The sequence below is a fragment of the Platichthys flesus genome, chromosome 5, assembly GCF_949316205.1.
Source record: "Platichthys flesus chromosome 5, fPlaFle2.1, whole genome shotgun sequence".
Taxonomy (NCBI): Eukaryota; Metazoa; Chordata; class Actinopteri; order Pleuronectiformes; family Pleuronectidae; genus Platichthys; species Platichthys flesus.
This window is the reverse complement of record NC_084949.1, coordinates 27,008,377-27,020,964: the sequence shown is the minus strand read 5'-3', so window position 1 is coordinate 27,020,964 and position 12,588 is coordinate 27,008,377. Positions and strand designations below refer to the sequence as shown.

The 12,588-nt window shown below is 44.4% G+C and overlaps 1 protein-coding gene across 1 annotated transcript; it reads left to right on the top strand.

Annotated features, from left to right (window-relative positions):
• Positions 1–754: 754 nt before the first annotated feature.
• Positions 755–12,588, top strand: LOC133954135 (MORN repeat-containing protein 4-like). The gene is made up of 5 exons (XM_062388449.1): positions 755–820; positions 1,932–2,006; positions 6,812–6,926; positions 8,893–9,002; positions 10,852–12,588. Exons 2-5 carry the CDS (start codon positions 1,940–1,942, stop codon positions 11,007–11,009), a joined length of 450 nt encoding a protein of 149 aa, XP_062244433.1. The 5' UTR covers positions 755–820; positions 1,932–1,939; the 3' UTR covers positions 11,010–12,588.

Here is a 12,588-nt window from a genome sequence, read left to right as displayed (position 1 = left end):
ATCGGCTCTGAATCCATATCGGCTCATTTAACGCACCCAACACCTCGGTGCAGTTTTTTTTTAACGCTCGGCAGGAACGATAAATCACGTTCCATAAAAGAGCCGCAACCAAACGCCGGGCTAATCACCAAATTGAAACGTGGAACGACAGAGCGGCGCTAAGAGGAAGCTCGCTGCCGGTTTGATAACCCAGCAGAGACGCCGGGGCAGGACATAAAGAGGAAGAGGAGGCAAGGGCAAACGCTTTAAATGCAGGAGCACTCCGGCTAATTAAAGGGGTAGTGCACCCAAAAATGAAAATTCACTCATCTTCTACACCATGTTTTTAGCCTAAATGTCCTCTGGTGTCCTCCTATTGAGCCGCGTGCACGTCTTCACGTCTCCACGTCTTCACGTCTTCACGTCTTCACGTCTTCACGAACACAAGCTCTCGCCCGACTTCCGGATGCATCGCTAGTTCCAGTAGCATTGCTAGTTATATTAGCATATTGCTGGACGAGAGCATCACAGTGCTGAGTGGTTAATGAGTGGATTTTCGTTTTTGGGGTGAACTTCCCCTTTAACTGCTGAACCCTCTGCCCTCGACAAACATGTCTCCCGCCGCCGAGGCTGCACGGGGCCCAGCGGCCAATGGGAGCGCGCGTTTGAGTCCAGGTGGAGGCTCGGCGACCAATCGGATCGCGGCGCCTTGCAGTGACGCTGAGGCAGCTCCGTCCGAACCCGGAAGCGACGGGACGGACTCGCTGAGAGAAGCAGAACCCGCCGCTGGTTCTCAGGGATGTGGAGAAAAGAGCCCGAGCTGCTCTTTCACAACAAACAGGTGAATAACAGCTCGTCCTGTTCCTGCTCCTCCATCTGTGTGTGTCTGTCTGTGTGTGTGTGTGTGTGTGGAGGGGGGGGGGGGGGGGCAGCGGCAGGATCAGAGGGATTATGGCGCCGTTACTGTGGCAACATTAGATGGAGGATACACACTCCTCCTCCCGTCGCAACTGATGGAATCTGATTCATTATCCAGTTTATCAAGCGACCTCAGATGTGTTCAGTCTAATGGTTAAGACTCAACGTGTGTGTGTGTGTGTGTGTGTGTGTGTGTGTGTGTGTGTATGTGTGAGGACAACAGACCCACAGGAAACAGCTGCTTCACTCATACAGATGTGGCTGTGTATATATACATAAATATATATAAATATATATATATAAAGACATATTCCTGTGTTCACATGATATATATATATATCATGTGAACACAGGAATATGTCTTATTGTTTCAAATGCTTTAATTTTCCCATAATGCAGGAAAAATTGCAACAAAAACAAACAAGGGGCAGAGTTCAGTGGAAAATGCTTAATGCTAAATGTTTGTATATTTACCTCTAGTTGTAGTGTTGTATATGTTGTACTTTAATGTGTTAAACTTGAATTAGTCATGTGTTTATTGAGGATAAATGAAATGTGAAATAAGGTTAATTAGCATTGTTTGTTATTTTCTTTGTATTTATCCTGAGGTTTATGACTAAACTGTCAAATATTATGCCTAAGTACAATTAATTTGTCATTAGAGTTAATTAACGACATCTTAGGATTCATTCACAATTTTTTTTATATACATCAGCCAATATATATAAATATCAGTAATGTTTGACTCTCTGTTAATTATCTTATATCGGCAGCGGTCACCAAAACATTGGTGGAGCTCTCGGAAATGGTGTAAACAATTGTGCGTCTATTCGTCACTTGCTTCTCAAATTTTTCACCAGTTGTGTATCTTTACTTTGGTTTGTCAGACAAATGAGGTTTAGTTGCAGGTAGTTGGGGAAAGTGTGTGTTTGTCATTCCTTTGTTTAATCTCAGCCTGACTGCGCTGCATGAATCTGTGCGTGTGTGTGTGTGAGTGTCAGGTGTGTGACAGTGTGTTACTTTGTGTTTGCCAGCAGGACCCATGACCCTGACACGAGGATCCTTCACCTACTCAAATGGCGAGGAGTACCACGGCGAATGGAAAGAAGGCAAGTGTGACCTCCTCCATCATCTCTCCTTCACTGGCTGCAGAACTGGTTTTTATAATTTAGTCTATATTTAATCATTTATAAGAATATCCCAGTAACATATTGTGTGTGTGGAGTAGCAGCACCTCGTTTGCATTAACAGACTTCAATGGGGACAGTTGTACACAGCTCAGCGGCACTTCTCCGAGGTCACAGCACGCCTGATGAAAGGAGGCCATTATTATTGTGATGGGGGGGGGGGGGGGTCAAAAGTCAAGGAGGCTACTGTTGAAAAGCTCTGAATACACTCGTCTTTGGCGAATGACATTTTTGAGCCAGCGGAATGTGGAATTTACAGAATTTACATTTATATGCAAATATAACCAAATGAAATAAAGTGTCTGGCGTTGTGGTGGAGTCTGAACATGGTGAACCTCTGGATCTCTTTCTGTGTTCACATGTCAAACTTCTCTGATTCTCCTTTAGATGTCTGATCTTTAAGGGAATAGAGAGAAATATAAACTTTTATCTACAACCATCTCGACTTGATTTGCTGGAGGCAGAGACGTCCAGGTTCACTGGTTGTTTGCTTGACACACAACATTATCAATATAATAATTAGAATGTTGTTCAGCTGAGCTCCAAACTCACCAAGGCCCAACGATCCCTTTAAACTCTGCACCAGATCCATCATGGTTGATTTGACCTCGATCTGAAACGATTGAAGACACAATAAACTTTTGATTCTGAATAGACCCTCCTACGTCACCACATTAAAATCTGCTAGATCCAGATTTGTATTTGGATGCGAACACCACATCGGCCCTTTGTTCGCATCCAGGCCGAAACTGAATCTTTCCACCAAGTTCCCCTGGAAACCTGTTCAGCAGGTTTTTGTGTTATCTTTCTGACAAACACACAAACTAACCACAAACCTGAATGTCTCTCAATAGAGCACAAACCCCGGCTAAGCCCCAACAGTCCCTTAAATTCAATTAAGCTGCATCATCTATTACACACTCACAGGTTTCAGTCTCCTAAAATCCATCCAAGATGCATCAATTATTCCCTGAGAGAAGTCAGAAAAACATCAATCTTGCAATATTGAAGGGATAAAAAAGAAATGTTGGTCATTGTCCTTAAACAAACACACAATCCAACATGGGGGGGGGGGGACGGACGCATGATCTGCAGAGTGGAGGAAGTTTCAAAAGCACTTCAGATGAGTTTGGCTCTAAAAGCAGGTGTTTGAAACTTGACTCGTGAAGTCTCAGGAGCAAATTGGAATATTAGTGATAGAACTCATGTTCAGATAAAGTTGCTCTCTGGAGCGTTCATGAATAAAACATGTCATTCTCATGTCAGGTGTAAAATATGTGCGAGTCACAACAGGGAAAGTGGTTGTAGCTTTAAATGAACCTGCACTCTCACACTCAACAGATTTTATCCAGCGGGCAAACCAAGGTGTCAAACTGAAGTCAGGAACTACAGGCATATCTACACACACACACACAGACACACACGCAAACGCACACACACACACACACACGCAAACGCACACACACACACACACACGCATGCACACATGCAAACAGACCATCTGGTGCCAGTAAGCCCGCTGAGGCAGGATATCACACTAACTAAACCGGTATCTGCAGGGTAGAGAAAACACGTGGACAACCTTTGGGGCAAAGTTAAACAAGGAACAAAAGTTTGGCAGCGGAGTGGATGTGAAACATATGGTTCCTGCACGGTTTGCAAAAGACTGTCAGACTGGTTTGTGTGTGTGTGTGTGTGTGTGTGCACGGACTCCCACAGGTTCTCATGCACAGCCGGCTCCTCCTCCACTCACAGAGCTGGAGCTGCACTGTGCTGGTTTCAGGGCTTCATGGAGAAGTTTTTAGATTTTCTTTCACGTTTGATTCCCTTTGATTATCTTTGAAGCTGTGGTTGGTTGAAAAGCAAATAGAGTTTCCTCACTGAGTCTGAAGCTTCACGTGTTTGTTGTTTCATCTGATTTGTTAGTTTTAGTTTCTCATTGTCATTTAGAGACTAAAGAGTTTTGTCTGAACAACGTGCGTCCTGTCGTCCTCACCTAAGAGGGCGGAGTCTACCTGTCCTGGACTCTGATTGGTTTGTAGACAGCGTGTGTGTGGGGGGGGGGGGGTTGTAGGGGTCTTTGTCTCTGTTTGATTGGAGGAAATTAATATAGCGCTTCATCTGGTTGCCATGGTAACGTCATGATGGTATCACTAACAGCATCAGCACCTTCAGACGCAGTACTACACAATACTCCAGAATACTACAGTACTCTTCTTCTTCTTCTTCTTCTTCTTCTTCTTCTTCTTCTTCTTCTTCTTCTTCTTCTTCTCTTGTTTAATCCTGTCTCTACTCCCTGTGATTGGTCCAAACTCTCCAACAAAGTGTGTTTTCACTGCAAACCAACAGAACCCTGGTTCAGTTCGATCCAGACCCAGAACTCCTCTCCTGCTCTGAGGAACCGTTCACACCTGATGTTCAGGTTCAGACTGAACTGAAGAGTCTGAAGCTCTGAACCTGAACCAGGTGTGAACGAGTCCCGAGGTTCCTACTTCATCCTCACCTTTAAAACGATGGTAGGAATAAAGACGTCCCTCTAGCAGCTGCTCTGGAGCTTTCAGTCGGATCACAAGCTCTTCATTTATTTCTTGTAATTTTTTTAATTGGTCAGTTTTTTATGATTATAAATATCTGTAAATATCTGGATTCACTTTCCACTAATGTCCCTGTGTTTTCTGTAGCTGCTGTTTATAAGTTGAAGTGTTTTTCTTAACCTCTTCCTAAGAGACACTTCATTTTCTGGCTTTTCCAAATTATGTGTGATTACACTTCCTCTTGGTATTAACACTGTTAGTGGAAACAACACTGCTGACTTTGTTCTGTGAAGTAGTTGTGTGTTCGTGAGTGTGTGTGTGTGTGTTGGGAGGTGTTGTCGTGAACACAGGTTGACACGTGTCGTGCGTCCATGCATGCGAAGTCGCTGTTTGCACACAAACATGTATGTGCATGTCGGACAGAGGTCCACGGAGTCACATGAATTATTCAGCGGCGCTCCAGCTGAACTGAGACTGGGGGGGGGGATCAGGTTACAGGAAGAAGGTCGGGTGCGTCCACAGCAGACAGGCCTCAGACACGAGCCATTTACGACTGTACTTCCCCCGTGTGGTCATTTAACATCCACGCATTACCGCTATCGATTGACATGAGAGCCGGACAAATTGTGCCAAACCCGAATTAGCTGGAGACCGTGACCCGGCGTGAGATTGGAGAGAGGAGTTAGAGGAGAGGAGCTGAGCGGAGGATTAGAGCCGGTCAGCAGGGATCAGGTCCGAGGGGAGGAAAGTGTTCAGTCTCCACCGAGGGTCTGTCCATTCACACCAGAGCAAACTGCTGGTTTCATCGTGGTCTGCAAAACCGAAGCCACTTTATTTATTTACATTCAGTTGCACCCTTCATTGTCTGGAGCAGGTGTGGTGAAGCTCGGTGGAGGAAGCTCCCACTCGCTTGTCAGGGCTCCTGCAGGCGGAGGAGCTTCTAAGCCCCGGTTGGCCCTCTTCCTTACCCATACACACCCACACTGTATATACACACCCACACACACACGAGCACGTATGGATGCAGGATGTGTCGGAGGAGGAAAAGACTTTGAAAATGGAATGCACAGCTCCAGATTTAGTTTCGGCCAAATCTCTTCTCCAAATCTCCTGTGAAAACCCGGCTGAGATTAGGCAGAGAGCAGCACTCTAAGCAGCCCTGACAGATGGACTGCCTAATTTACTTTGCCATTAGCTGGAGGCAGGGGACAACTGTAAATCCCAATCCGCTGTTCGGGTTTCCCCCCCCCCCCCCCCCTCCTCCTCCTCCTCCCACCCTCCAGATCTTCTCCTCTCCACTGGTTTCATGCCACTTGGCGAGCCCTCTGTAAATCCCATTCCTCGCTTCCAGCTGCTCGGAGGAACCCGGGTCCTCTTCAGCCCGTGTCCAACTGGGCCTCATATCCAGTTATTCTCCCAGTTCCCGCTGGGCCTGCTAATGGAGGTTGGCGAGGAGCAGCTCTCACTCGTCTCCCTCCCCGGCTCCTCCGCCTGATCCGACAAATAAAGAATTAGGAAGGAAATTGGTTCTCGACTCCGCGGGAACATTTTGAGTGGAGACATGAGTGAGGTTCAACCTTCTGTCTGTCAGAGCAACTTTTATGAATCTGCTTCTTCAACATATTTGCACAAAACTTTATTTGCATTCCCCAGTTTTTCCGGACTCAGGTCTTTGCACATCAAGTCCCTATTTTTTTCATCTTACATTTTCACACATTTAGAAAATAAATGTGATTTCACGCTAACAGACCATCTCAGAAACCGGTGTCGGCAGGTTCCCGGCACTGGTTTCTCCTCCGTCACCGTCGTTCCAGTGAGATGTTCTGACCTGAGATCGATTGAATCACAGAGATGAGTTTTCTGTTAGGGAATCAAACTGACGTCCTGAAACAGACCTGGAAGCGATCAGCGATGGAATTTGGCGGCTCCTTGATCAGAAGATGATTTATTGATTTATCTCCTACTGCCACTTTTCAGAAGGACCAGAATAATGTGATCAAAGCTCAGTGTGTAAGGTTTCTGTGAAAAAAACACGGACCTGGTTTCTGACGACCTTTAAGATGTCGCACCTTTTACAGGTTGTTAATTGGGAATCTGTGAATGTGGGCTGTGCAAAAATAACATTTAAGTGACTTTGGATTTGGAGTTCTTTAGAAATCTGGTTAATTTGAATTGTGTCCCTCTGTTCTGCAGGTCTGCGTCACGGCCTGGGTCAGCTGACCTTCAGCGACGGGACCTGCTACACCGGACAGTTTGAGAACGGCCTGTTCAACGGCTGCGGGATCCTGGTGTTCACCGACGGCTCCAGGTCTGTGTCTCACCTCCAGCCGTGACCTTTTAAATTCAAATCACTTTTTAATTAAAATCCTAGATCCTGTGTTATGTCTGTTTCTGAAACCTTCCACTGCCTCTTTCTAAAACTCATGAAAACAGAATCTCGTCTATCGGCCTCTGAACAAAAAGAAATAACCTCAAAGATAAATCTGCAGGTGGTGGTGGTGAGGGGGGGGGGGTTAGAGAAATTCTTTCCAGCTACAGAATTGTTCGAGTACCTCCTGAACATGTTCAATGTCAGGTCGTCAGAAGCAATTCTCCTCTGCTGCCGTGAGATTAGCTGCGGATTCTTCCAGAGCCGATGGAAACCTCTGCTTTTCATCAGCTCCTCTTTGTCTCGTGAAGGTTCAAGTACGACGCAGCTGAGGAGCAGGAACCAGGAGCTGGAGCCTGTTCGAGGCCGTTTGTCTCTTTACCACCTGGAGACAGAAGAAAAACACCAGTGATTCATTCTTCAAGGGAAACACAAAACCCTGTTTTTAAGGTTTAGAAAGAACGATGATCTTTGAGGCTTCACACGGCCGCTGCCTGTCGGTTTGAAAAGATGTTGAATTGTTTTGGGCACAAAAATCTTCTCTTTTATCAGAGGACAAAAGTCCAGTCCACATCAAACTAACTCTAAATGAAGTAGTTTAAAATGTGTTATTACATTTTTATATTTATCTTTTCTCCTGCAGACGTCTGATCTCCTTTTGCTCTCGGGCACTTCAGTTGACATTGAAGTAATATCACATCATGTTCACGCTGCGTGTGCTGAAGGAAGAGAGGCGGAGACTTTGATTCATTTTTAATTTCATCTCAGCTGTGGGTAAAGCTGTGAGACGGAGAGCTCCTGATGATGCAGTGTTAAGAATCAGTTTCCTGCGTTAGAGTTTGTTAATAAAACAATAAGGTTTTATTTTATTTATACTATCTCACAATGCTAAAGAAAGTAATAAGAATTCTCTTCTTCGGATTCATGAGAAAACATTTGTCTGCTTTTTAAGGTTTTAAGAAAACTGAAAAAATCCTTTACTTACAATATAACCACATGTAAATCCAGATTCTTGTTTGGATCTTCACCAAACTGCACACAAGCTTTTTCTTATTAAGAACCATGAATACATCAAAGAGAAATTGGTTAAAATCTTTTGTACGTAATCCTGCTGACAAACACACAAACCAACAGACACAGGGCTGAAAACATAACTTCTTTTCAGGAGGTTATAACATAAAGTCTCAATTTATTAAGTTTTTAAAGAAGGGGGAAGGAACAGTTCCTCAACAGGTATAGGTCACATGATCATAAAAGACACATAGAAGACAAAAGAGCGACAATAATCACCACGCAAAAGCTTTCGTGAAAAAGTGGGTTTAGGAGTTCAGGTCTCAAGAGATTGGATTTTGTGGTTTAGTGCCGGGGGGGGGGGGGGGGGGGGTTGCTACCTGTGAGCAGGTCGGCAGACGTAGGTTCCTGGAGGAGGGGGGGGGGGGGGGGGGGGCAGGTCAGGTGGAGCAGGGCGTGAAGGGATTTAGAGGTGAGAAGGATTTTGTGAAGCATGCAGGTCAGTGGAGGTGGATTACAGTGAGGTGGGACTCCATGTCCCAGTCCACCTGTGACACATGATCATCTCAGCGTCTCCTGTTTTTAGATGAGCAGGTTGCACAGCAGGATCACAGGGATTATTAAAAAAAAGCAGTTTTCACTCCATTCATTTGCAGTTTCTCTTTCAGCAAAATGAAACCTGGAGACTCGTGATGCGTTTGTTAAAGTGTGAGTGACTGACTGACGGAGGCTCTGACGTGAAGGTGTCCATTCCAGTCCTGACTTTCATGAGATTCCAAACATTCAAGGACAGCGTGTCGCGGTGTCGCGGCCCCTCCTGAGTGTTCTGAAGCTCCGGTGTGTCATGTGATGTGCCGACAGGGTTCCTTTGTGAATCGGTTCTTTCCCCTTTCAGGTATGAAGGGGACTTTGTGCAGGGGAAGTTCCACGGCGTGGGCGTCTTCACCCGCTTCGACGGGACGAGGTTCGAGGGCGAGTTCAGAAGCGGATGTGTGGACGGACACGGTAAGACTTCCACCGGGAGGGGACAGGAAGTCACCTCTGAGTGAGAGACACCTGAACAGAGAAGCTCCTGACGGCAGCCGGACGACACTTTCCCCACAGATAAAACAATCATCTGCAGAAACCAGCAAATAGGGAACTGGTCCCAATAGTCCTCACTGAGCTCCCTTAGCTAACGCTTCATAAATCCTGATCATAGATTATATAGAAAATGAAGCCAATGTTAAAGTGTTTGACGTTTCCACTCCTCCGGGGAAATCAACTTATTATCAACATTGTTTTAATAAAAGTAAAACTTGAAAACCTTTAATGTTGTTTAACAAAAGGAAAACTTCACATTTCAGAGTCTCAGTCGTTAAACTTAAGGATTTTTTTCTTTGTTGGTATAATTGTTTTAAATTTGCTAAACTTTGAACTTTCTTTCAAAAATAAATCACTCAACCGGAGACATAAATAATTCACAATTAAGAATCTGACAATAAAAGTAAAAAAAACTTTTAATGGCTTCAGAAAACAACATTTCAGTTTCTTTCTAAACTTTGGTCATTTTCTGTCTGTTGTTTTTTTCTCTGTATAATTAGTTTAAATTTGCTTTGCTCTGCAGGCGGTTCAATTAACCTCAACGTTTTGTAGGAATAGACACGTGTGTCTAAGAGTCTCCGTGATGCTGTGTCCTCCTCCGTGCTCTTTGCTCTGATACCAGGCAACTTAAATACTTTTTAATTATATCAAACAGCGGAACGTGTTAATTGTCTGGTCTGAAACCTCCCGCGTCTCCACTCCGAGTCTCTGGAGGTAATCAACACGTTTCTATTTGAACGCCGCCGGGTGGCGAGGATGGAACAACGTGTCACCGAGACAACCGGCTCTTTTCTGTACTTTTAAAAATAGAGCTGGAACGTGAAGATTCCATCAGTTTCCTCTGATCTGAAGTCAGAGCGGCTCTGTTGTTTCAAGGAAGGGCTTTGTTTCTTAAAAGTTAGTTTGAGTGCAGTTCCCAGTCAAACATTAACCTCACTCCAGGGAACAGTTTGAGCCATTAAGTATATGACTGGAACCAAAGGGTCAAACGGGAGATAAAGGGAAACATGTGACACCTGAAGAAACAAAACATGGTTTCAACTAAAAGACAATTTAGTTTCATATCGTGCTGCTGCTATTAAATACTCTTGTCTCAGTTTGTCGGACCACGGTTTCCTCTTTACCATTATGCTAAATTCTATGCAGCCGAGAGGTTGATGTTGTTGTAGAAGTTGTTGTTGATGAAGGAGGGAATCCACGGAACCAGTACTTTAGTATAACAAAGTTTATTACAAGAGGTCGGGACGGGCATCTAGAAACCTGCAGATACACAATCCAAAAGTGAAATCTGACTTGCAGGGCTCTTACACACATTTATATAGGGAGGTTGGTTCCGCCCATGACTTCAGGTAAAACATATCCCCCATGGGACCTCTGACTAAAGAAGGACACGTCTTTGTGTCTGAAGATGAGGACACATTGGTCAAGAACTTTCCTTCTGCACCCATCCAGTAGCTGGTCAGAGATAATTCCCTAGGTCAAAGGTCATCCCAAAAAGATGGTGAGCAAATAAGATGAACATCTGGAGGTCTCTCTGAGGATGTCTGAGAGTCCAGAAGATAGGCATCATACATGTAAGCCTGTCATTGTGTTTTTAAGCACATGCTAACATCATGTTCTCTAGTGAATACACAACATCATAAAACAGCGTGTTAGCTTAGCTTAGGTTAGCATGAGTACTGGACACAGGGCGTCGGGTTCTGGTTTCTTCTGGTGAGGTAGCGGATGTTTGCTGTGGTTGAACACCTTCTTACTGGTTTCTCTGGTGCAGGAGTCCTGACGGCTGTGGACGGAGGCCCCCCCGGCGGTGGAGGCAGCAGCCACGAGGGCCTGTTTGAGACCAACCAGCTGATCAGGAGAGAGAGCGGCCAGGGAGCTGTGCCGAGGGCCCAGGCAGCCGCCGCCAGGGCCCGGGCTCTGGCCATGTGACCCTAACTGCATCAGCCCCAGTGCCCCCAGTACCAGGGTCACCCTCGTCCCACCATCCCCCCCATTGGTTTGAGCAGCTGATTATGTCATCTTTTCCTTTTCTTTGGTTTCTCTTCCACTTTTCTTTGACTGCGATGTCAAGTAGGTTCTTTCTTTGGTTCTTTCCATGCATTGATCTACTGGTTTTGTTCTGTCTCATACAGTAAGCTGCAGGATGCTCTAGAAACCAGTGTCTCCAGTGTCATCAATCTGCTTTTCTGCCACAGATTCAGGATCAGCTGAGCCAAACACAGGTTTGCTGTTCAGTTAACACGCTGGTGCTTAATCTGATTCAGGGTCAGCTCACCTGACAAAACACAAACTCTGGATTCTAATGTGCATATGGACGTTTTCTAGTAAACGTTGATTTGGTGATTTTCACGTCAAGCAGCGTCTGTGTGGGTTTAAACTGGGATCATTTAACTTATCAAAACTTAATATTATTCTATAACATTTCCTTACATTAGCTTACATTAGATAAACCCTAGCTAACTTAATTAGCTCGTAAATTAGCATCTCTTCTCATCGCTTCAGTTCTGAGCTGCTCGGCCATGTTGCTATTTTCACTCATATGAATAAAATCTTAATCTCACTCACTAATCTGACTTTGACATCAGATCTGAATAGTAATCACTTCCTGATTGAATCCATTACCATTTCTAATTAGATTCAACTTTCATCATTTGCAAGCAATTAAAGTCACAGATAACTCTACTCTACTCTACTCTCTCTCTCTCTCTCTCTCTCTCTCTCTCTCTCTCTCTATCTCTCTCTCTCTCTCTCTCTCAGCAGCTTGTTTACATTGTGTAGCTACAACCGGAGAAAGAGACGAGCAGCAGAATCTAGAAACTGTTGATTAAACGTGTCTGTAGAGCTGAAATAACAGAGTTTACATACCACGCACAACAAGTTACTTAAGTGTTTGAGATATATTAAAATTATTATAACAATCTGTCAATAATTGGTCTGCTGTTACATTGCAGAAGGTTTTTCAGAAGTTCTTACTTTTCTTGCTCAACAGTGATTTACTAAGAGCTTTGTCTTTAATCCTATTCACCCAACTACGCAGGGAAATAAGGTCAAACATGTTTTATATGAACTCTTTATTTAATTTTCCTCACAGAAAGAATCGCGTCACCTTCAGTTATTAAACTTACATATAGTTTATCTTGTATTGAAGGCAACTCATTTCCAACAGTTATTAGATGATGAAAAAAATAACCTTGAGCAGCTCTTTCATTAAAGATCTTCTGGAAACAGCTTCTGCTTATAAACTAACCTCGAAGCACAGTTTCTGAAATACCAGAGTATTTCCTGTATTGCAGTTTTTCTTTACCATAAAATACATTTGAAGATACTGATGGACTCTGGATATTAAAGCTTCAGCCCATTGATCCCCAGTTTGAACTTGGACATTGAGACGTGTTTTGACCTTTAAGTCACCAGGTCAGTTTCCTGCCTTCCTGTTTAAACCTGACCTGACATCCGACCTCTTACTGGTGCTCCGCTCCCAGTACCTGAAATGTTTACGACCAGTTAG

What these genes read in the sequence shown, in the direction of transcription:
- LOC133954135 (XM_062388449.1), top strand. Translation starts at nt 1,940, where the DNA reads ATGACCCTGACACGAGGATCCTTCACCTACTCAAATGGCGAGGAGTAC. An exon ending in GTGTTCACCGACGGCTCCAG is followed by an intron (nt 6,927 to 8,892) that starts GTCTGTGTCTCA and finishes TTCCCCTTTCAG; the next exon opens with GTATGAAGGGGACTTTGTGC. An exon ending in CGGATGTGTGGACGGACACG is followed by an intron (nt 9,003 to 10,851) that starts GTAAGACTTCCA and finishes TCTCTGGTGCAG; the next exon opens with GAGTCCTGACGGCTGTGGAC.